This window comes from Hippopotamus amphibius, chromosome 1, assembly GCF_030028045.1.
Source record: "Hippopotamus amphibius kiboko isolate mHipAmp2 chromosome 1, mHipAmp2.hap2, whole genome shotgun sequence".
Lineage (NCBI taxonomy): Eukaryota > Metazoa > Chordata > Mammalia > Artiodactyla > Hippopotamidae > Hippopotamus > Hippopotamus amphibius.
Window position 1 is genome coordinate 233435526 of NC_080186.1, and position 24807 is coordinate 233460332.

The following is a 24807-nucleotide window of genomic DNA, read 5'->3' on the forward strand; positions in this document are numbered from 1 at the left end:
ATTTCTTCTACATGTAATAACTAATTTCCTCTAACAAATGTCTCCTGTTAATTGATTTGTTTAACAAATAGTGTATAATATTTGCTATATGCAGGGTGCTATTCTAAGGACTTCATATATACAACTTCATTTAATCCTCCCAGCAATCCAGTGAAGTTGATATTATTATCCCTATTTTACAGTTGAGGAAACTGAGGCACATAGAGGTTAAATAGCTTGCTCAGTTTCACACAGCCAACAAGTTCTGCAGCTGGGGGTTCAAACCCGGACAGTCCGGCTGCAGCCATCTCTTACCAGTCTGCTGCCTCTCGACTACACTTGTTAAAGGATTTTCTCTGATTCTTATAAAAAAGCACGGAATCCTCATCAGTATGTCATTTTCTCTGTAGATATACCCCCTACTTGAATCAAATTTGAATGCACACTAAAATTGAATTATGCCAAAAGTTTCACATTAGAATTATTTTAAATGGTATACTGGCCTAGTATATGTTAAAGTGACTTGCTTTGTATATAATTTTTTGAAAAAGAAATTATATAGCATTTGTATTTAAAAAATTTTTTTTTAAATTTTCCCTGATGTAAAGTTTTTATGAATGTCTGTTAATTCACCAAGTTCAGAGGGCATTAATGAAAGTTCAGTCATTCTTTGATTTTTAATTAATAGACTATATATAGATTATTGGGTTATTTTCCTCCTTTTGGTTAGTAAGTATTAGAAGTATAGAGACATACAAAAATGAAAATATAAATTATCTGTAGTCTCATGATCCAGAAAAAAAATTAATGTTGACATTTGTGCATTTATATATGTGTATGTTTAGTATGTGTGTATATTTATTTTATAATTCTTTCACATCATTAGATACAAAAACACATTTTCTAAATAACTTTACGGAAGTATATAAATTGGATGTCCCATAATTTATTTAACCATTTTCCTGTTGTTAGACAAGTTTAGGGTAAGATTTTTTAAATATCATATTTTGGTAATAGATAAGTGATAGGAACTCATTTTTATCTAAGGAGTTCTTTACTAGGGGAAGAAGTTGTACTGTTACCACTAATATGTCAAAAAGAAAGAGGCTATATGGCTGCTTGATTGAGCAGGCCCATTGGTAACTTGCTCCTGGCAGCAATGGCTGAGGAATGGGCTATCACAATTGCAGCTGTGCATGGCTAAGACCTGGACTTTATCAGTATCCTCAAGAATCAACTTAAGTCAAAATGCTAATTTATCTATTTATGATGAGAAATTTTTACTGCTAGGTAAGATGAAATACTTGTATCAGCCGGTCAATAAGTTTTCTTTGGAGCCCCAAATTATTAGAAAATTGATTGGTAAATATTTATCAGAATGAACCCTAATTTAAAAGTTAGACCAACTCCAGGGAGCTGCTCTTTGATGGCTTAGTATTAGCAGTCTGTAGACATGATTAACTGAATTATGCTTCTGTGTGATAATGTCAACCTCTTGTTGAACAGTACAGTAAGAAGAAACCCAGTGAAATTCATCATCATGTTAAATACAGTGATAGATGCTGGCACAGAATTTATTATATTATTTAGGACCTTTATGAAGATGCTCAGGATAATATTTCTGGCTTTCTTATTAGCAATAGTTGTGTGACTTGTTTTAGTTTACAGTGTGTGAGTTAAGTAGCTTTTCCTCTGGCTGCTGGTATGTTTACAGCCAAACTTTTTGCCCACCTCTCCCAAGTGTATTTGATAAAGTATACATTTTTATTAGCTCTACTTTATGTTTTATCCTTATTTTTAAGTTTTTTTTTTTTGAAAAATCAATATCTGTATAAATTACCATCTCTTTGAGGAGGTTCCCGATCTGTTTCATCCATCAGGAAATCTTTGTCTCTCTCTCTAGCTTCGGACATAAATATCCCAGTCAAAACACTAAAGTAAGAACATCCAAGATTAATCCTTCTTCTTTCTCCCACATCTCCTAAATGCAACCACCTAGACTTCGTTGATTTTACTTTTCTCACATTCATTTACTTCTCTCCATATTCACTGGTATTGCCCTCCTATAGGCTACTATTATCTCTTTAATTATTACAAAAGCCTCTAATTAAACTTCCTGCTTTGTTTTGCTCTCTTCTACTACATCTTCACATTATAGCTGGAGTTATCTTTTTTAAAACAAAATTCAGACCACATGATTCCCCTGCTTTGAAATATCTTACACACTACCCTGACTCATTAGGATAAAGTCTCACCTCCTTCACAGGGTTTACAAGACCTCATACAGGCAGATTACTGAGTACCTCGCCAGCTCTCTCGCCCATTCCTCATCCCATGGTCAAGGCATCATTTTTGTTTCTTCATTGCCTGAAATGTATTATGATCCCCCTGTCCGCCATGATTTTGCACAAGTTGTGTCCCATGACTACTTTTTCTTCCTTTTATCATACTGTTTCTTCCTCCTTCTTTTTTAGAAACTCATTTCAGTTCTCAGCACAGATGGTAGATCTCTCTTCCTACCACCTGAATTCACTGCCCCTTGCTGTACAGGAGAAACTAACACAACATTGTAAATCAATTATATGCCAATTAAAAAAAATTAAATATAAAACAAAAAAAAACCAAAAAAAGAATATTAGACCCCCTCCCCCCCAAAAAAATATTAGCTACCCTTCATATGTAGTTTCAAACCATCCTCTACAGTATCCTCTTACAAGGCTGTAAACTCTGAAATGAAAAGACTGTCTTGGTCATTTTTTAATCCCTAGCATCTAGCACAATGCTGAGTACTGTTTGTTGGGCCCTAAGGCCTTTGTGTGATCTCCTTTGATAGCCAACCACTCTATGAAGTTTGTATTATTTGTATTCTTGTTTTACAGAAGAAGCAGATCCAGAGATATTTAAATGATTTTTCTAAAGTCGTATTTTAAGTGACCAAGCCAAGAAGAATTGAGCCTAAGCAATTAATTCCAGAACCTGAATATTTAACCACTGTTGCCTCCCTTCCAAGCAAATGAATGATCAAACCTGTTTTAATTTTTGTTATCTCGATATATTCTTTTTTATGCTGTCTTAATCTCATAAAATAAAATGGAGTAGAAGTAAGTCCAGTACAGGAAGTTGGGATATAGAGTAGTACGTCCAGCAGATACTAAGTTCTGACAGTGTCCCATGTTTTTATGCTCTATAGCAGGTTTACAGTGCTCATCCCTAAAATGCATCTGTTGGAAGGGCATACAAGCCTTTTTCTTAGACAGTTGATAGAGAACCTGTCAGATTCCTACTAGTCAAATTCCTCTTTTTCTGCATAGTGGATAAACCATCTGTCTTGTTGCAGTTTTGTGTCTGTTCAGTTTTAGATTAGTAGCAGAGCTTGAAGAACTATACTAGCTTTTAAGTGAAATGTGGGAGATACCCTAATCTTATCAGCTGAACACTTACAAACCATCTCCTAAGGTAGAGTCCTACTATCAAAGCTAATCTTGTTCATTATATGCTGACTTTCTGCCAACTTCGATTTTAGAGGGTGACTCTATTTTCAGTTCTGAAGATCTGCCTTATTTGAAACATACAGCTTCTCTCTCTTTCTGTATGTACTGACTATATGTAAATATTGATTAACTTTTAGTAGATTTGAGTGATTGTTTTAGCCTCTTACTAGATCTTATATACGATTTTTTTATTCCTCTTTTACTAGGTTCATGAAAGAAGTGTCCAGTCAGACTTCCTACTAATTATCTTGAAGGAAATTTTACAGAAACGCTCTGATCTACATTTGATTCTAATGAGTGCCACTGTAGACAGTGAAAAGTTTTCTACCTATTTCACACACTGCCCTATTCTGAGAATTTCAGGAAGAAGTTATCCTGTTGAGGTAAGTTTTCTTTATAATGCATACATAAACAGAAACTCCATTCCCACCAGTGAGTGTCCCCAGAAGACAGGCCCTCAAGTCTGCGCCTAGAATTATTCCTGGGGTATTGCAAGTCAAGAGAAGACCTTGGGAATCAGATGGCTGGTGCTGCCTTGACTGAGGGCGGGTGGGCAGAAGGAGGATTCTACTGAATAACATACCTCAGAGGTACATAGCATAAAACACATTTCCGTAGCAAAGCCATTACATTGAGATTGGGGGTAGTTGCCTAGCATTAAGGAACTCCTTTTTCACCCATCCCTCAAATTTAGGCTTGTCTTTGAAACTTCCTTCTGTTTTTAATGTTTGCCCTTTTAGATCAGCTGATAAAGACTGCTCTTTAAATTGGTTTTCACATATAAAAAATACACACCATGATGTACTTTGTCCTGAGACTAGGGACAGATCCATCTGTATTAGCCAAATTCTTCATCCCCAATTAATGCAGAAAAAAACTTTTTTCATAATATTCTAAATTAGCATTTGGTGACATTCCTTTGTTGTCTTTAAAATAACATTTACTGAAATGAATTTGAGTTCACTATTTATATGCCTTAATCTATGCAGGTTTTTCATCTTGAAGATATAATAGAAGAAACAGGCTTTGTACTGGAAAAAGACTCAGAATATTGTCAGAAATTTCTGGAGGAGGAGGAAGAAATAACCATTAATGTTACAAGCAAAGCAGGGGGAATAAAAAAGTATCAGGTAAAAAGAAAACATTTTGAAAGACATCTGATAGTGATATCCAGGGTATAAACTGCGTTAAGAGTTTTAAAATTATATGGCTGGCACAGTACATTCAAATATAATTTGGGGGACTTCCTAGGTGGTGCAGTGGTTAAGAATCTGCCTGCCAGTGTAGGGGACATGGGTTCAATCCCTGCTCTGGGAAGATCCCACATGCTGCAGAGCAACAAAGCCCATGTGCCACAACTATTGAGCTTGCGCTTTAGAGCCCGTGAGCTGCAGCTGTTGAAGCCCACGTGCCTAGAGCCTGTGTTCTGCAACAAGAGAAGCCACTGCAGTGAGGAGCCCGTGCACCGCAAGGAAGAGTAGCCCCCACTCGCCACAATTAGAGAAAGCATGTGTGTAGCAACGAAGACCCAATGCAGCCAATACATACATACATACAATTTAAAAAAAAACAAATATAATTTGGTAAAAGAAGAACAGATATGATTATGAGCAAATTTTAAAGGTCATTTCTTTAGTATTTGTTTTACCGACTCTAGTGTTTGGTTTATGATATTTACTTTATCTCTACACCTTAAATAGTCAGGATGGGGCAGGACCAAAATCTAGATCCTTGTCATTGGTTTTCTTGGCAACCTCTGTCCTGGCATGAGCCAACCTTAGCTCTATACTATCCAGGGCAAGCACAGTTCTTCATAGAGAGTTAGTTTAGCTTCAGTGACATAATTTGAGAATTATCACAAAAGCTGCATTATCCTGCATTTTGGCCAGTGGTACTATATACAGTATTTTCATTATATCTACAATATTTCATTCATCTAATGGAAGCACAAAGTTAAAGTTACTTTATCTTTTAATTAAGCAGATAAAGCAAGGAAGCAAAAATTAAATCTTTCCCTAAAACTGCAGAGATCGAAATTAGAAACTAAAGAAAGACCTCAAAAAATTAAAGGTAGTGTTTCAAAGGAGATGATTGAAACTCAGCAACCAAAGTAGAATCTAGAAGGAATGAGGCAGGTGTAAACTACTTAATAAAGTTACTGTGACCTCTCTGGGCCTGACTGCTTTTCACTTCCCACAGAACAATGCATCCATTGTTCTGTTTTTCTTCATTTCTTTAATTTATACATGCCAAGATAAAAAGTTTTGCTATACGTAAGGGGGCTGGATGAAATTAATAGAGAGATGAAATTTTATAATACTTTAATACTGTTAAAAATTGTATTCTTGCTATATTTTAACAAAATGATGACAGAAAAATACCGATTCAAATGAATGCGAATAGTTCCTTTTTTCCTTGTCTTATAAAAATACTTAATATTTTTGTTCATCTTCTGATTGCTTTTCTTTTAGGAATACATCCCAGTTCAGACTGGAACAAGTGCTGATTTAAATCCATTTTACCAAAAGTATAGCAGCCGCACTCAGCATGCTATTCTCTACATGAATCCTCATAAAATCAACCTGGATCTCATTTTGGAACTTCTTACATATTTAGGTATGTATCTATTTCTAATGTGTCTCCATTTGTTTCGATAAAACTTTTCTACTACCTGGAGATGTTTTATTAATATCTTACATGCTGTTCTTTATTTTGAATATTGTATCTTTTTAAAAATTTCAGACAGAAGTCCCCAATTCAGAAACGTTGAAGGAGCAGTACTGATCTTTCTACCAGGCCTTGCTCATATTCAGCAGTTGTATGATCTCTTATCAACTGACAGGAGATTTTTTTCAGAACGGTAACTACAAATCTTCATTATATTCCTGGTAGTTTTAAAATAGAAAAATGTTTCATACATTAAAACTCTTGATCAGAGCTTTCAAAGTCTTTTCACCTTTAGTTAAAATTGTCCATGGCAAGGCAATTTTTTTTTTAACATTTCTATTATAAATGCATTTTATCTACTAAAATTTTTAGGTACTATTTCTACATTTGTTTTAGTTTCTTAAGATGGTTAAGCAGAGGGAATCCTGTGGTTCAGAATAAGATGGTGACTTCCCTCCCCAACCCAGTGGATGGTGTAAAACCCTAACAGCATTACAGTTTATCATCCATGCATATTGAGTTGGCTCTTTACGATGCCTGTTTTGGTACAGTTTATTACTGCTATTATGGTTACCACTTCAGCATCAGATATATTTTTAAAATTCTTTAAGCCCTACATTCCACATAATTCATGCATATTAAATTTCTTCTCTTCGATGAGTATATATGGGGTTTCACTGTACCATTCTCAGAACTTTTGTGTTTGTTTAAAATTTTTCATAATAAAAAATTTAAAAATTGCTTCCTATTTGCAAATAAATTTTGTTATTCTTTGCAGTGTCTTCTAAAGAGAAACTCTTGCTAAGAACTATGATTTTAACTTTCAGATATAAAGTGATAGCTCTGCATTCTATTCTTTCAACTCAAGATCAAGCTGCAGCATTCACACTTCCTCCTCAAGGAGTCAGGAAGGTAAAATTCAGTATAGCAAATTTATATGTGATCCAACTGAGAATATTTCATGAAAGTGTTATGACTTTTTATCATCAAAGACAGTTTAAAAATATGGCATGGATGTTGCTTATGAAAAGAAAAATCACTACTATTTCTTAAAGAAGATATCACAAAGGATGTTGCATGTCAGGAGCTACTTGAATCCTGCAAGGATTCTTTTTTGTTCGCTTTGCTATTCATCCCTGATTATTTTTGCAATACAAAGACCATTAGGTTAGGAAATGATCTGAGTATTTTCATTGTCTCCTCTGTTCAGGATTCTGAATAAAGAGATACTTGGCAAAGAGAGTTTCTCAAATTTTGACCCTCTTAGGTGGGGGCAAAAAAGAGCACAATGTAGAAACTCTGGGGAACACAGAGCTCTCAGCAAGAGTCTGGACTCTGATGCAGGAGGCCTGGGTTCTTGTCCCTAAGCTGCTGCCATGTCTATGACCTTTGGGAACCCACTCAGGTTCACTTTCTCATCTTTAAAAGGAGGCGGATTAAACTTATGGTTTTCTAACTGTGCTCTGAAAACTCCAGGGGTTCTTTTTCCTGAAGAAAAGAATTCTACCTCTAAAAAATTTGATCACGTAGGTTCCATCTAAGTCTTAATAATCTGGGTTCCATTTCCTAGGATAAATGAGTAAGAAAAGCAGGTATTCAGTATTAAGATAGAGCAATAATATATTGAATTTGACCTAGAATTGCCTGAATGTTTCATGTCCAGGCACTCAACAGAAAACAAACAAACAAACAAAAAAGAAACACAAGAAGACTGCACTATTCAGCCATCACCATTAAGAAATTTTGAGCTAGAAAGGGATCTAAGAAATCATCTATTTCTACCTCCTAATTTGCAGGTCAGGTAACTGCAGGCCAGAGAAGTAAAATGACTTACCCAGGTCACAAAGCTAATAAGTAGCCAGGCCAGGGCAAAAACCCACCAGTTCTTCTTACTGAAGAACTATTACTTTTTTTTCCCCCTAATAACTGTGAAGTTTCTGCTGAGCAGTCTCCATTCTCTGACCCAGTTTCCCGTTCTATATATGTCATTTTTAAGGTGACTGACTAGAATTAGGGGAATAGTATTTTTGTTGGAATAAGAATCTATAACTTTAATTAATAAGCTGAGGTGATAAAATTAATTAGAGCAAATTTAAATTACACACTAATAGCAATTAGCTTGTGACTTTTTGTAAATAAAATTGAAATTCACTTTTTCAAATTCATTGGCTTAGCTATCTAAAGAAGTTTAAATGATGTCACATTGCTGAAAGTTGTTACCTAAATGTTTTGGCTTTTTATTTTCAGATAGTTTTAGCAACAAATATTGCAGAGACGGGTATCACTATTCCAGATGTTGTATTTGTAATTGATACTGGAAGAACAAAAGAAAATAAGTAAGTTTGAATTTCCCAAATCAAAACATTTTTAACCTGAAAAGGACTTGGGACTCTTGAATTCTTAGGAGACGTTATAGAATCATTCTAATTTTAGTATATGTGCTGCTGAAGCAAGCACTAGATCATAGAATCATATAGGGAAAATCTCAAATGTCCTAATTCTGCCCAAAATAGAGAGTCTCAGAGAAACTGTTAGAGAAGTTTAAAATGTCTGAGAATAAATGTCAAAATTCATGTCATTAGTTTTTCCATAAGTAATATCAGTGTACTGCTACTTTTAGAAAAGTGTTGAGAAAATGTTCAGAACATAAATTTTTGTAAATTAGTTTATAAAATAAATTGTTTTACATAAGCATTATTTATGGGATTATAAAAAAGTGCATGGGATTTAGAATCAGAGTTAGATTATAAATCTCTGATCTGTAATCTTGAGGAAGTAATATGACCATCAGTTATAATCATAAGTTTCCTCACATGTAAACAGGAAAAATTAAAATTTCATAATTGAAAGTGCCTAGTACAGTAATTGGCACATAATAGGTAACCTTGACTGAATCTTCAACAGAAAGGTTATTACTTTATAAATGTTTCATAAATAAGGACGACCACCTTAATAATCTATTGTAATCTATAAACACTGTCCCTAATATTAGGGAACTTGAGCAATATCTGGAAATGAGTATGACTATAGAGTACAAAATAAACTTGATTTTTTAAATTGTACCTTCAGAGGAAGTGTTTTCAGGGTTGAACTGTATCTTGTGAAAGGTTTGTTGAATTATAATGTTCACAGTGGCATTTCTCAAACTTTTTAAAAAGAATTCTTATTGCATAATTAATAGGCATTCTAATTTTCAACTTAATTTTAGTCAGATATTTCCAGTTTTTTCAGATTTTGATTTAAGTCAATTATCTACATATTCTGTCTTAAAATATTTCTCTAGGTACCATGAAAGCAGTCAGATGAGTTCTTTGGTGGAGACATTTGTCAGCAAAGCAAGTGCTCTGCAGCGCCAGGGGAGAGCTGGGCGGGTCAGAGATGGCTTCTGTTTCCGAATGTACACGAGAGAAAGGTATGGCATAGCCTGGAAATTAAAAACACATAAACCAGTACAGTGTGGCATTTCTGATAGTATGTATTTAGTATTATTTTATTTTTCAGATTTGAAGGCTTTATGGACTATTCTGTCCCTGAAATCTTGCGTGTGCCTTTGGAGGAATTATGTCTTCATATTATGGTAATCCCAAAGGAACTTAAATGAACTTTTTGTTCTTCACCCCTTTCTTGGGGGGCGGGGAGAAAAAGAAGACCTAAACTTATCTTACCTTCTGTTGCTCTAGATTTCCAAGTATTTTATTTACTCTTTAATAAATGCCGCCTTCTCCCATCTTCTATAAGAAACCCACTGTGCTTTAAGTCTGCCATAGGCACTCATACTTTATAGGTGAAAATACAGACTCACAGCTTAGACCAGTAGTTCTCAACTGGGGACGATACTGCTCACCAGGGAACAACTGGAATGTCAAGAGACATTTTTGGTTGTCAGAACTGGGGGGAGAGGGAGACCGTGCTATGGACATCTAGTGTGGGTCAAGGCCAGGGATGCTGCTAAACATTCTTCAGTGAACAGCACAGTCCCCTAAAACAACGAATTACATGGCCCCAAATAACAATAGAGCTGAACTTGAGAAATCCTGACTTAGACCAAAGGCTTCCTAGTCTGAAAGATCTATAATATCCTTCAGTTCTTAGGTTTTTGATTCTATAAAAATCAGAAGTGAAGAAACTAAAAATATGGACTGGAAGATCTCATCCTCTTTCCTACTCCCTTAATACACACAGACATTTATCCTCTTTACTTAAAATATTACTTAAATTTAGTTCCAGTTTGACCATCTCTTTGTTAATTCTTTCTTCCTTTCTTTCCTTCTTTTTTTTTTTTTTGTTAATTCTTTCTGATCACATGCCAATTTATCACTTTTTCAATCTGCAGAAATGCAATCTTGGTTCTCCTGAAGATTTCCTCTCCAAAGCTTTAGATCCTCCTCAACTTCAAGTAATCAGCAATGCAATGAATTTACTCCGAAAAATTGGAGCTTGTGAAATAAATGAGCCTAAACTGACTCCACTGGGCCAACACCTTGCAGCTTTGCCTGTGAATGTCAAGATTGGCAAGATGCTTATTTTTGGTGCCATTTTTGGCTGCCTTGATCCAGTGGTAAGACAGACAACACTGCTGCTTCTTCACTGTAAATATCATTTTGGCCGGGGAAGTATTAAGTTTGGAAACAAATTTTAAGTTTTAATTAAATTTTTTTAACTAAACAGAATGTCTACACTAACATTAAAACCAGGAAATCTAAATGCTTAATGAGAATTTTTAAGTACTTAACTTTTTATATTTATATACAAGAAAATCATCCATTTACTAAGGGTTATTGTAGGTACTTTTTGTTAAAGGGTTTTGGCTTGTCTAGACTTTTGCTATCAAACATCCCGCTTGAAATATTTACTAAATTGAATATATAGTAGGTGATTCTTAGAGCATTTTGAACTCTACACATAAGTAGAATCAAAACTTCCTTCCCTTTTTCTGGGTTATCTGTGAGCTAGCAATTACCAGCAATTCTGGTTTCTCAGATTATCTCAGAATTAACAAACTCTGTGCCTCTGTCTGAATCCCTTGGCTCATATGCCTGCTCTGCCATTCCAACTTTCCAGCTTTATCAAGTTGTGGCCTTTTCTGGGACTACAAATCAAGGCTGCTTGAAAAAGAAATGGAGAGAGTATGACTTACTCTAGTCTCTTTTTTTCTAGTATCAGAAATAGATACTCACCAGAATTGTGTTGAGTCCAAGAAATATCCTCTGCCATGATAGTTGATCTGAAAAACTGCAACAACAACAAATGGGTTGTTATGTAGTCCCGATTATGGCAATGGAAATTCAGGCTAGGAGTCAAGATCTCAAGAAGAAACATGCAGCTTGAAAGTACAATTGTTTTATGATTTGCTTTCTACTGCAAATCAGCTTTCAATATATACCTCTTTAATGATAAATTTTTTGGTTATTTATGGATAGGCAACACTAGCTGCAGTTATGACAGAGAAGTCTCCTTTTACCACACCAATCGGTCGAAAAGATGAAGCAGATCTTGCAAAATCAGCTTTGGCTATGGCAGATTCAGACCATCTGACGATCTACAATGCATATCTGGGGTAAAGAAATAATCTGGGTTTTGTCAGTAGGTCAAAGCTGACAAATTTTTAAAAAAATTTATGTTTGACTTTTATGAAAAAGATACATTTAAGATTTAAATTTATTTTTAGTTACTTCATGTGTTAAGTCGAAGTATTTTAAAGATTCATATTTTTATAATCCTAAAATTTAAGAACAGTGTACTTTGTATTATTATGTGTATATTACCTTGTATTTGAAGTTATTAATTTACTGTTATACATGAGCAAAAAATATCTGTATTGTAATTGAAATTATTATATACAATTGGCTAGTTCCTAAAACAAGCAAGACCCTTCCTCTTTTTATATGATTATAATTAAAGCTTTGGTTAATTACATCTGAAAAAGAGAGTATGGAAACATATTAAACTTTTGGTCATTTTACTTACATAGATGGAAGAAAGCACGCCAAGAAGGAGGCTATCGTTCTGAAATAGCATACTGCCGGAGGAACTTTCTTAATAGAACATCACTGTTAACTCTAGAGGTAAGTCTTAATGCAGCTATCTTAATTCAGGGACATATGGTTGACCAATAGGATTATTCTGGAAAAAGAAATGCCTAGGATAGTGCTTAACACATAGTAAGGGTTTAATAAACATTTGCTGAGTTAATAAATTTGTGGTTTTTTGTTTTATTGTTTATCCCAGCAGGTAACCTGTATTACACAGTGATTCAAAATAGTATTTAACAATCATAATATATTCAGGAAATGATCAAAGATGCAACATGATTTCATAGAAATAGCACCAGCTTGGGAATTAGGATAGTTGTCTATTCAGCAGCTCAGCTTGGAAAGGTTAATTAAGTCTCAGTTTCTCATTTTAAAAAAAGGAATTGAATTGGGGATGTTCTACAGTTTTTCTTAACTCTGAAAGTCAGTTATTATTTTGAATTATTATGGAAATTTTCAAACATACAAAATAGTATAGTGAACTCCTGTGTACTCATTTCCCACTTCCGTAATTATCAACATGTGCTCCATCTTGTTTTACTTTAACTCCCCTTAATCCACTATCTGCCCTCTAGATTATTTTGAAGCAAATCCCAGGCGTCAGATTATTATATATCTCTGGAGTATACGACTCTTTTTTTTTTTTTTCTTTAACATTATCATGCCTTAAAAAATAATTCCTTAATATCATCAACTATGCAGTATTTAAATATCCCTGATTATCTCATAAATGTTTTTTTACAGCTAGTTCAAATCATGATCCACTCAAGGTCCACACGTTAAATTTGGTTGATATGTCTCAAGTTTAGTGCAACATTTAAAGGGAAATGGTGTTTAGTGCAGATATGCTATAAAAGTATTCATAAAATAAACTTAAGGTTAAAAAATATTTTTATTCCTATATAAGTTGACCAGTTTTTTTGTGTGTGATTTAAAATAACTGCTGAACCTGGTACCTAAGCATCTATTAGGTGCATAGTCAATGTGTTTGAATTAATGAATAAAAACTAGATTATTAGATTATCCTAACAGTGTACTTCTATAATGTCAGATAGGCAGTAGACTTGAAGACTGCAAGAAAAAATAAATAAAAATAAATAAAATAACTGCTGAGATGACAGCAGGGACTTTGCTAAGTGGAATGAACTTTATCCTTCTTGAAGCAGAAAAAGGGATAAATTAAAGAAATAGATGCCCCTGGGCCAGCTGACTGGGGTTCAAGATATGGAGCGCTAATCAACACTCCTTTGTCTCCAACTCCACGTCCTCCCAACCTCCAGGTTGCCTCCCACCTTCTGTGAGCCTTTGTTCACCTCCCCTGGGCTGCAAGGTTTTCAATCGTTTTACTGATCTTGTGGTGTTACAGCAACTGTTTGGTCTTTCCTCTCCTGGACTTAAAGTCCCTTAAGTCTCAAACCAGAAACCTAAAGTAAATCCTAAATGTAAACTTCATCTTTTTAGTCACTTGTATCCTGTTTACTTTAAAAATGCTCATCCTGGGACTTCTTGGATGGTGCAGTGGTTAAGAATCTGCCTGCCAATGCAGGGGACACGGGTTCAAGCTCTGGTCTGGGAAGATACCACGTGCCACGGAGCAACTAAGCCCGTGTGCCACAACTACTGAGCCTGTGCCCTAGAGCCCGTGAGCCACAACTATTGAGCCTGTGTGCCACAACTATTGAAGCCCGCACGCCTAGAACCTGTGCTCTGCAACAAGAGAAGCCACCGCAATGAGAAGCCTGTGCACCACAACTAAGAGTAGCCCTCACTCGCCGCAACTAAAGCCCACGTGCAGCAATGAAGACCCAACACAGCCAATAAAATAAATTGAAGGGAAAAAAAAGTTCATCCTCCCTGTAGCAGTTTAGCTGATTGGCACTACTAGAGATAGAAAAAGATTTTAGGCAACAAGTTTAGATTGCTGCCATTAATAAACTTTATCAGAGTTCTTTAGGAAATTACGGTGTTTCCCAGAGACAAATGAAGAAGGTCCTCGCAGCCTAGGATCAGAGTCTGTAATTCTTCCTCATTGTTCTCTATGTGACCATCCTTACTGAGTAAAAATGTTGAAAAGGAGAGCTAATGTGGAAGTAAATATACTGAATAAATGAAAATGCGTTCAGGCACATTTTTATTGCTCTCACATTTTAGGCATTCTTGTTTTATGACATCTAAAGTCTTAGGAAGAGAATCTCTGCAAAATCAGTTTACAGAATCAATGACTCCGGGACTTCCTAGGTGGCGCAGTGGTTAAGAATCCGCCTGCCAACTCAGGGGACACGCGTTCGAGCCCTGCTCTGGGAAGATTCCATATGCTGCGGAGTAACTAAGCCCGAGCACTGCAGCTGTTGAGCCTGTGCTCTAGAGCCCGTGAGCCACGAGTCCGTGAGCCACAACTATTGAGCCCATGTGCTGCAACTATTGAAGCCCACATGCCTAGAGCCTGTGCTCCACAACAAGAGAAGCCACTACAATGAGGAGCCCTTGCACCACAATGAAGAACAGCCCCCACTCGCAGCAACTAGAGAAAGCCTGTGTGCAGGAACGAAGACCCAATGCAGCCAATAAATAAAGTAAATAAATAAATTTATTTTAAAAAAAAAAGAATGACTCCATTTAATCCTTGACTTTCCAGTATCCTCCTCCCTAATGTAATTTGGGATATAGTTAACTAAAAATGTGGCATCTTGTTAATTTTGTTTTAATTGAAGTATGGTTGATTTACAATATAATATTATACAGCACAGTGATTCAGTATTTTTATAATTATACTCCATTAAGTTATTACAAAATAATGGCTATAATTCCCTGTGACGTACAATATATCCTAGTTGTTTATCTGTTTTATACATACTAGTGTGTATTTCTTAATTCCGTATCCCTGTCTTGCCCCTCCCCCTTTCCCTTCTTCACTGGTAATCATTTGTTTTCTACATCTGTGAGTCTCTCTCTGTTTTGGTATATACATTTGTTTATTTTAGATTCCATAAATAAGTGATATCATACAGTGTTTGTCTTTCTCTGTCTGCCTTATTTCACTAAGCATAATATTCTTTATATCTATCCACATTGCTGCAAATGGCAGGATTTCGTTGGTTTTTTTTTTCATTTTTACTAAAGTTTTAGTATAATATTAGATATTTATGGAACTTGAGGAATGGGAATGTATTAAGACATTTCTTGGGACTTCCCTGGTGGCACAGTGGTTAAGAAAATGCCTGCCGGGCTTTCTAGGTGGCGCTGTGGTTAAGAATCCGCCTGCCAATGCAGGGGACACGGGTTCGATCACTGGTTCGATCTCTGCTCCAGGAAGATCCCACATGCCGCGGAGCAACTAAGCCCGTGCGCCACAACTATTGAGCCTGTGCTTTAGAGCCCGTGAGCCACAACTATTGAGCCCACATGCTGCAACTACTGAAGCCCACGCACCTAGAGCCCACGCTCCGCAACAAGAGAAGCCATGGCAATGAGGAGCCTTCACGCCACGACGAAGAGTAGCCCCAGCTCACTGCAACTAAAGAAAGCCCACATGCAGCAACAAAGACCCAACACAGCCAACAGATAGATGATAGATAGATAGACAGACAGACAGACAGATAGATGGATGATAGAAAAAAAAAAAAAAAACGCCTGCCAGTGCAGGGGACACAGGTTTTGCTCCCTGGTCCGGGAAGATCCCACATGCCGTGGAGCAACTAAACCCGTTCGCCACAACTACTGAGTGTGCTCTAGAGCCCTGAGCCACAACTCCTGAGCCTGTACACCGCAACTACTGAAGCCTGAGTGCCTTGCAACAAGAGAAGCCACTGCACTGAGAAGCCTGTGCACTGCAATGAAGAGTAGCTCCTGCTCACTGCAACTAGAGAAAGCCCTTGCGCAGCAACGAAGACCCAGTGCAGCCAAAAAAAAAGACATTTCTTCACGAGTATTGGCTGGTGCTAAACTTGAAAATTAACTGATATGTTAATAAAATGTGGGGCCTCCCTGGTGGCACAGTGGTTAAGAATCCACCTACCAATGCAGGGGACAGGTTCAAACCCTGGTCCGGGAAGATCCCATGTGCCTTGGAGCAGCTAAGCACGTGTGCCACAGCTACTGAGCCTGCACTCTGGAACCCATGAGCCACAGCTGTTGAGTCCACACTCTGCAACTACTGAAGCCTGAGCGCCTAGAGCCTGTGCTCCACAACAAGAGAAGCCTGCACACCGCAATGAACAGTAGCCCTGCTCTCCGCAACTAGAGAAGGTCTCTGTGCAGCAATGAAGACCCAATGCAGCCAATAAATAAGTAAATTTGTAAAAACGAAAAATGTGAATTTGGGGGAATTGATATTTAAAAAAGAAAAAACAAACAAAAAAATAAAATGCATAATCTGAAGAGTTGGCTAAACTATTTATACAAAGAATAATGCACAGAGATATATACTTTATGCTGCTGGCTTTACTTAATCATATGATGGAGTAGGAAAATATTTAACAAATATTAATATTTATAGTAAGTCTAGAAATGAAAATTTCTAGCATGCCAAATTTCCACAGTCTTTTTTTTTGAGATATAGTTGATTTACAGTATTAATAAGTTTCAAGTATACCACATAATGATTCACAAATTTTAAAGATTATATTTCATTTATAGTTATTGTAAAATACTGGGTATATTCCATGTGCTGGCAATATATCCTCGTAACTTATTTATTTTATACATGGTAGTCTGTACCTCTTAGTCCCCTACCCCTATCTTGCCCTTCCCTCCTTCCCTTTCCCTACTGGTAACCACTGGTTTGTTCTCTGTGCCTGCGAGTCTGTTTCTTTTGTGTTATATTCACTGGTTTTATTTTTTAGATTCCACATATATATAAGTGATAACATACAGTATTTGTCTTTCTCTGACTTATTTCACTAAGCATAATGCCCTCCAGGTCCATCCATGTTGTATGTAGCAAATGGCAAAAATTCATTCTCTTCTTATGGCTGAGTAATATTCCATTGTGTGTGTGTGTGTGTGTGTGTGTGTGTGTGTGTGTGTGTGTGTGTGTGTGTGTTTATATATATCATCTTCTTTATCCGTTTGTCTGTTGATGGACATTTTGGTTTCTTCCATATCTTGGCTGTTGTAAATAGCGCTGTTATGAATACTGGCATTCATGTATCTTTTTGAATTAGTGTTTTTGTTTTTTCTGGATGTATGCCCAGGAGTGAGATTGCTGCATCATGTGATAATTCTTTTTTTTAGCTTTTTGGCACCCTGTCAATTTTAATAGGAAACAGTAATATAAAATACAAGGTTGTTTGGCACCTTCTCTATTTTAATTGATTATGATCTTGTCTCTTTTTAACAAACCAACCTAGGATGTAAAGCAGGAGTTAATAAAGTTGGTTAAGGCAGCAGGATTTTTATCATCTACAACTTCTAATGGCTTGGATGCTAACAGAGCCTCACAGACCCTTTCCTTCCAAGAAATTGCCCTTCTTAAAGCTGTGCTGACTGCTGGACTGTATGACAACGTGGGGAAGATAAACTATACAAAATCAGTTGATGTTACAGAAAAATTGGCTTGCATTGTGGAGACAGCCCAAGGCAAAGCACAAGTACATCCATCCTCAGTAAATCGAGATTTGCAAACTTATGGATGGGTTTTATACCAGGAGAAGGTAAAGTGCTCATTCTTAAATTCCAGTATCCAGGGCATTATTCTAGAAATGAGTCATAACAAATTAGAATGCCCAGCAAATGTTATATTTGGTTCTTAAATTGAGCTATTCATATCTGTTTACATTTGAAATCAAGATGTACATGGTTTCTCAACAAAAACATGTAACATTTCTTTTTTCCACATTTTCAAATAAGGGAGATATGGGATGGGATAGAACTATATATGATGTGGCAACAGTTTGAGTCACAGTGCAGCCTAAGATAATTTAATAGCAAATATTTGTAGGTTACAATTAACAGTCAACCTTTTGAATCATAGCTCATTAAATTAATAAAGATCCATAATTTCAGGCACTGGCTTGAATAACTCCCAGCATATCATCAAACTTAAATGTGTAAAACATTACAAATTCCTGACTAATAGCCATTGCTGAACCTTGCTCTAGAAACCAAACACTTTGAAACTTAATCATAATTTTATTTTTGCACTAATTATTCAACAGCATTAGCATAAAATTGCTTGTTCATAGTCTCATTTAAGTTCAAGGTATATAATTCAGCTTTACAATTAATGTTTAAAATCCTTTTAATGGTATAAACAAACAGGTGGTGGCTGATTATTATAAAACAGACAAATTGTGCACATAAGAGAAAGTAGACATGTAGCTTTACAAAACATGATTTAAAATATATAGTAGCAAGTTATATAAGAACCCAGTGACAAGACAAGAATAAGGATGCAGATGCATAGAATGGACTGGAGGACACAAGGTTGGGGGGGCGGGGGGTGAAGGGGAGGCTGAGACGAAGTGAGAGAGTAGCATAGACATAAACATATACTACCAACTGTAAAATAGATGGTCAGTGGGAAGTTGCTGTATAACAAAGGGAGGTCAACTCGATGATGGATGATGCCTTAGAGGGCCGGGACGGGGAGGGTGGGGGGGATTCGAGGGAGGGAGGGAATGTGGGGATATGTGTATAAATACAGCTAATTAACTTTGGTGTACCTCAAAAACTGGTACAAGAGTGTAAAGCAATTATATTCCAATAAAAAAATATATAGTAGCAAATTATAGAAGAATGCTTACATGAAACAGATAAATGAATATTCTGTATTTTTAGGCTGTGAAATGTTTTTTTTCTATTTTTATGCAGATACGGTACGCCCGAGTATATTTGAGGGAAACTACCCTAATAACCCCTTTTCCAGTTTTACTTTTCGGTGGTGATATAGAAGTTCAACACCGGGAACGTCTTCTCTCTGTTGATGGCTGGATCTATTTTCAGGTACATGCTACAACTGATCTTAGTGATTACGTTAAAATTTCTACTTCCAGTACCACTGAGGTAGATTTTTTAAAAATTTTATTAGAGTTTGCATAATTTCTTCCTATAATTTGACTTAAAATAGACTTCCTTATTTTATCTTACCTATATTGTTTTAAATCTATTAAAGTATATTACAATTAGAGATTTCATTTATTGTCAGTAATAGTTATAATTTGCCATGTGTTGTGTCCTTTGGTAGTTAGCTTTACAGGGATTATCCTTAATTTAATACCCTGATAGTCTTGTTAGATAATTTCTGTAGTTCTTTCTATAGACAAGGCACCTAAACTCAGAAGTTAAATGACTTACTTAGGTTACATGGCTTGTTAATGGTAGAACAAGGTTTAAACCTGGAACTACTCGATCCTGAAACTCATGCTCCACAAACAGATTCATAGCTTTTAATGCATATTGTCGCATTCTCCTCTGGAAAAATTAGACCAACCAGTGTTACCCGCAATAGGTTTATTTCTCTGTAACTCATCAACATTGACCAGTTTAAGCAAATCTAATACATTCTGCTGATATACCATGACAGCTGTTTGTCTAAGACTGGAGATGTAAATTTTAAAGGCAACTTAAAAAATATGGGCAGTTCTCACAAAGAGGCTGAGGTGGTAGTAGAGTTCTATAACTGGATTGTGGTGACAGCTGCACAACTCTACAAAGTAAAAGTCATTGAATTGCATACACTGAGTAAACTTTTATGATCTATAAATTATACCTCAATAAAGCTGTTTTTAAAAATTCCATTTTAAAAACTGTAGTAAGATAAGGAAACAAACCATTGAAATAATGGTTGCTTTATTTTGGAAAGAGATAGCAAATTTATGGGTACTTAATAAGGAAATTTAAGTTTTTATATCTTAGCTACAGGAAGTAATTTACTTATATTTTTCCCATAACATTTTATATTAAAGTCAAGATGTGCTAAAGCACATAAGGTATACATGCTTACCTTGATTTTATTTAAACATATTTGCACTCCCTGGGATTAATGTTGTTCAATTTGTCATCTCCTCTCAACAGGCACCTGTTAAGATAGCTGTCATTTTCAAGCAGCTGAGAGTTCTCATTGATTCCGTTTTAAGAAAAAAGCTTGAAAATCCTAAGATGTCCCTTGAAAGTAAGTGTTTGATTATAATGTAGGTAGAAAACAGTATACTTTTAAACATTGGCATACACTATAGCTCACTGAAGCTCCATGTGATTAAAAATTATTTTGATAAAATTTATTTTACGCTGAATTCCATCACACTCAGATAGTTCTTCGTTATTCACAACCTAGTTATCCTCTTAAGATTCTTTTACTTTATTCCTTCCTCTTCTAAGCTTCACTTCTAAACTTTTGTCCATTTCACAGAAAAAGGATGCTAAAACTGAGCATTTGTAATTTTGCTACTATTTTACATACTAGTAAACTAGTGATACAGTTATTATAAAAAATAAGAAAGAGGGACTTTCTCTGAGGTTCCCAACATGTTTTCTCTACCATTGTCAACAAATGCAGAGCTGTTAGTCTGTATAAAATAAGTACCTTTTCCTTCAACAGAAATCTGCAGTGGACACCTGAGTTGCCACTTAGTCTGGTATAGTGTTTCCCAAACTTGCCAAATCAACAGAATTATCCTGGAAATTGTTCAAAATACAAAGTCCAAAGATCTACTCCAGGCATACTGAATCTCCTCTATGGGAGAGGCCTATGGCCATGTTATTAGTTTGTAATCTCTTTTAATCTGTAACATTCCCCTCTACTACCATCCCCATTTTTAAATGCAATTATTTTTAATAAACTAGGTTATTTTCCTGGTGGAATTTCTTACATTTAGGATTTGGGTGGTTGCGTCTTCATGCTTTGATTTAATGTGTTTCTCTATTCCTTATATTTCCAGCAAATTGATAGTTATATCTAAAGACTTGATTAGAGTCAGGTTTTTAGGAAAAGATTATTTTTTGGTTGGTGCTATATTCTTCTCATTGCATCACATCAGTTTGGTTTTCCTGCTTTTAATGATGTTAAGAATTGATCAGTGATGTTAAGTTTGTTCAATGTGATTATATTTAACAAGTATCCCAGTTAATTCTCATAGTAAGGCAAGGTGGGGAGCCACTGGTCTAGTGCTGCTACCCTGAAGCCTCACACTCTGTTTATTTGCATAACTGAAGGTGAATGAATAAGCACTAAACTGTATTAGTTTTTCTATATTGCTGGAAACTTAGATCAGGTCTTGACCTATGAAGAGATGTGGGCTGTTTTCTTGACAAACTTCGTGCACTACAACTCAGCCTTAGAAAAAATGACATTATATAAAGGACAGGTTGAACCTCAACTTTTAAATTAAGAAAAATGAATTTTAAAATGACTTCAGTGTTTCTCTTCGCCATAAAAGAGAAAGCAGAACTTGCCCTCTGATGAAGTATTATTTTTTACTTAGGAGGGAGGATGAAGTACATTAGTATCCTCTGTTTCTGAACTTTATAATAAGAAAAGTTGGGATAGAACACCAAGCTTTTGAAAAAGAAATAACTGCAGTTGCTCTGGTACTTTCTTCTACTCTGTTCTTCCTCAGACTAAAAATCATGGTTCTTTCTAGACCTGCCATGTTCCCCTTGCAGCAAGTGACCTTTCTTTTCCTTTTTTTTTTTAAAAATGCCACTGTACCCTCCAGGAACCTGAGTGTCAGGCCATGGGCCCAGTTATCAGAATTCTCCATTGCAATCACTGAAACATAGACCATTCTCTTATTGAAGTGTCTAATAAGATACAGAATTTGAGTCTTGGAGCTCTGATAATTACAACTATCCAGAGAGAAGTTAGGAAGTCACAGTGTGAGACCAACTGTTTAAAAGTGGAAGCAGCTGTTAGACCCTCTAGCAAATAATGTAGCCTCTGTTTCTCTATTTGTCAGATTAATTGGTGCTTGACTCCTTTGTTGTGTAGAGAGGTCTATCACTTTGCCATTGACACCTCTCCAAGAGCACTTCCCTGTTAAATTGTTTTGTTTCCTTTGGACTAAACATGGAGAAAGGGATAAAGGTGTTCTTATTCCTTGCCCGTACTGTTGGAATACTGACACATTCTGAAGTACATGGAAGAGTCAGAAAGCCTTTAGTGTATTTGAGCCAGGTGAAAATGTTAGGAAACTTCTTGTCTTAAAAGAATTTTTAGGAAAATAATTCCTTATAAAGGACCAACAGTTATATCACATCATTTCTTTAGGCCTTTGCCTACTTTTTGTCAAAGTAGGTGTAATAAACTATAGTGATAATTAAAATAATATTTGTAGGGCAACAAATTATATTATGGAGGCATCTCTAGTTTTATAGTGAATATTGCTGGTGTTAATTCTGTATTCTAATTTAAAAGAATCTTTTAATGAAGCATATCTGTGGTTTACATGTATATATATTGGAAAATTAGTCAGTGATGAATTTATTCATGCGGTTTTTTTTCTTCCGTCCAGATGACAAGATTCTACAGATCATTACCGAATTGATAAAAACAGAATAATAATTGAAACTGAAATTCATGGTCAACTGCTTTAAAAATTAAGATGAAGACAGAGTCATGAAATTATGTGAAAATGGACCATCCCATTAAGTATTTCAATACTTAAAATGTTGGTACTAGCCATAATGTAAAGGTGGAGGAAAAAAGCACATACTTTAAACGTGTAATTTTCTAATTTCTTTTTAATGATGATTATTCTCAATGTATTTGCCACTACATTTACAATAAACTCTTTGGTATCATCCATGTTGTATACATCCTTATGTGCCTTATGGGCAAGGTCTGCGTCTGTAGTATCTGTAACTTTGTGTTGTGATTCTCTGTGTACCTACCTCATCCTCTATCAGTCCTTGATGTCTAGAGAGTTTAGACCTTCCTTTTTTTGTTGTTTTTAATTTCTTTTTAAAAAATTTTTTAGTTTTTAATTTTTTGGCTGCATTGGGTTTTTGTTGCTGCATGTGAGCTTTCTCTAGTTGCAGTGAGCGGGGGCTACTCTTTGTTGCTGTGCACGGGCTTCTCGGTATGGTAGCGGAGCATGGGCTCTAGGTGAGTGGGCTTCAGTAGCTGTGGCTCATAGGCTCAGCTGCTCCACGGCATGTGGGATCTTCCTGGACCAGGGATCAAGCTCATGTCCCCTGCATTGGCAGGCGGATTCTTAACCACTGTGCCACCAGGGAAGTCTCGAGTTTAGACTTTCTTAACCCAGCGGAGAAAATGAGCTCCAAAACCAGTTGTAATTCAATTTTCATGAAAAGGAACAACTTTGGTTATTTAATATTTGGTACTCAAAGTCAAAACCCAAGTAACATATACACTATTAATAGATGCCACCTAAATCAGTAACATTCACTAAGCACAAAGACATAGTACTGGAGGATAGGCAGCAATGGCTAATGCTACAGTCAACTCAGTGATGAATAGCCTGCACCATTTTCCTCCATCGTAAGCTTTGATCTCACTGCTCTTGAACCCTTTTTGTACCCACAATTGGTTTGATGAGGTAACTTTGAGATAGTAAAGCATGCTTAGATATTTTTCAGTGGTTTCATTTGTTTCACTTACTGAGGACCTTTGAAACTCCTTGATTATGTAGAGGAAGTTTCTGTCAAGATTGTTGAGGAACTTCAAATATATTTTTGTGTAAACCAAATGGCAGAAATCGTATCTGAAGGACAAAAGATTAGAACTGAGTAGGAACGTAGTCTAACTGCTTGACGCTTATATAGGCATTCAGTGAGTGTAGCTGACCCCTGAACAACGCAGAGGTGCCAACCCTCCACGCAGCTGAAAATCTGCGTGTAACTTCTGACTGCCCTCAAACTTCACTAATGGCCTGCTCTTGGCCAGAAGCCTTACCAATAACATAAACAGCCAGTTAAACATATTTTTATATGTAGTTGCATATCTAACATTTTATACATGAATGACATCCCTTTTTCTTAATTTTTCTTGATATTTCTAGGCTACATGGTTCATCAGCGAGTTTTTTTTAATTTTTAATTTTTAATATTTATTTATTTGGTTGCACTGGGTCTTCATTGCAGCAGGCGGGCTCCTCATTTGTGGCATACATGTGGGATCTAGTTCCCTGACCAGGGATGGAACCTGGGCCCCCTGCATTGGGAGTGTGTCGTTTTATCCACTGTGCCACCAGGGAAATCCCTCGTGTTTTTTAAATTTGTTGCAAATCTTCAAAAAAATTTCGGGGACTTCCCTGCTGGTCCAGTGGTAAAAGAATCCATCCCACTTTGTGTGTGCAAGAAGCTACTGCCCAAATGTTTTTTGTGTGCTGATTCATGTAATCTTCACAGCAACCCTATTAAGTAGATAATGCATTATCCCCCTTTTACAGATGAGGAAACACACATGAGGAAGTGAAATAACTGGTCCAAGATCACACTGATAGTAAGTGGCAGAAGTATTATGGCTCTGGAACCATTTAAATTTCTTAAATGTAACCATTTCTTTGAAAATGTGGAACAGTGGCTCACAGGGTTAGAGTCTTATCACACAGAGGTGGCAGGGATGTAGAAATGAAGGTAATCAGCAAAGGGGAGAGCAGGTAGAAGGTAAGTGAGGTTAAAATCCTGCAGAACTCCATATTTCAAAATCCATTCACTCCTTTCCATCTCCTCAGCCATCA

At 36.1% G+C, this 24807-nt stretch overlaps 1 protein-coding gene across 2 annotated transcripts in view; it reads left to right on the plus strand.

Annotated features, from left to right (window-relative positions):
- DHX29 (DExH-box helicase 29) overlaps nucleotides 1–22910 on the plus strand; it is a 46725-nt gene extending 23815 nt beyond the window's left edge. The window contains exons 13-27 of one of the 2 annotated variants that reach the window (XM_057743423.1): nucleotides 3677–3853; nucleotides 4460–4600; nucleotides 5942–6086; nucleotides 6213–6330; nucleotides 6965–7049; nucleotides 8385–8473; nucleotides 9421–9549; nucleotides 9639–9714; nucleotides 10471–10695; nucleotides 11558–11694; nucleotides 12109–12202; nucleotides 17518–17820; nucleotides 18980–19111; nucleotides 20183–20279; nucleotides 22618–22910. In XM_057743423.1, coding sequence (XP_057599406.1) covers nucleotides 3677–3853; nucleotides 4460–4600; nucleotides 5942–6086; nucleotides 6213–6330; nucleotides 6965–7049; nucleotides 8385–8473; nucleotides 9421–9549; nucleotides 9639–9714; nucleotides 10471–10695; nucleotides 11558–11694; nucleotides 12109–12202; nucleotides 17518–17820; nucleotides 18980–19111; nucleotides 20183–20279; nucleotides 22618–22664 — 1995 coding nt within the window. In that variant the 3' untranslated portion in view covers nucleotides 22665–22910. The remainder of the gene's footprint in view (nucleotides 1–3676; nucleotides 3854–4459; nucleotides 4601–5941; nucleotides 6087–6212; nucleotides 6331–6964; nucleotides 7050–8384; nucleotides 8474–9420; nucleotides 9550–9638; nucleotides 9715–10470; nucleotides 10696–11557; nucleotides 11695–12108; nucleotides 12203–17517; nucleotides 17821–18979; nucleotides 19112–20182; nucleotides 20280–22617) is intronic. The other variant, XM_057743432.1, reaches the window with a different exon arrangement.
- Nucleotides 22911–24807: the final 1897 nt, after the last annotated feature.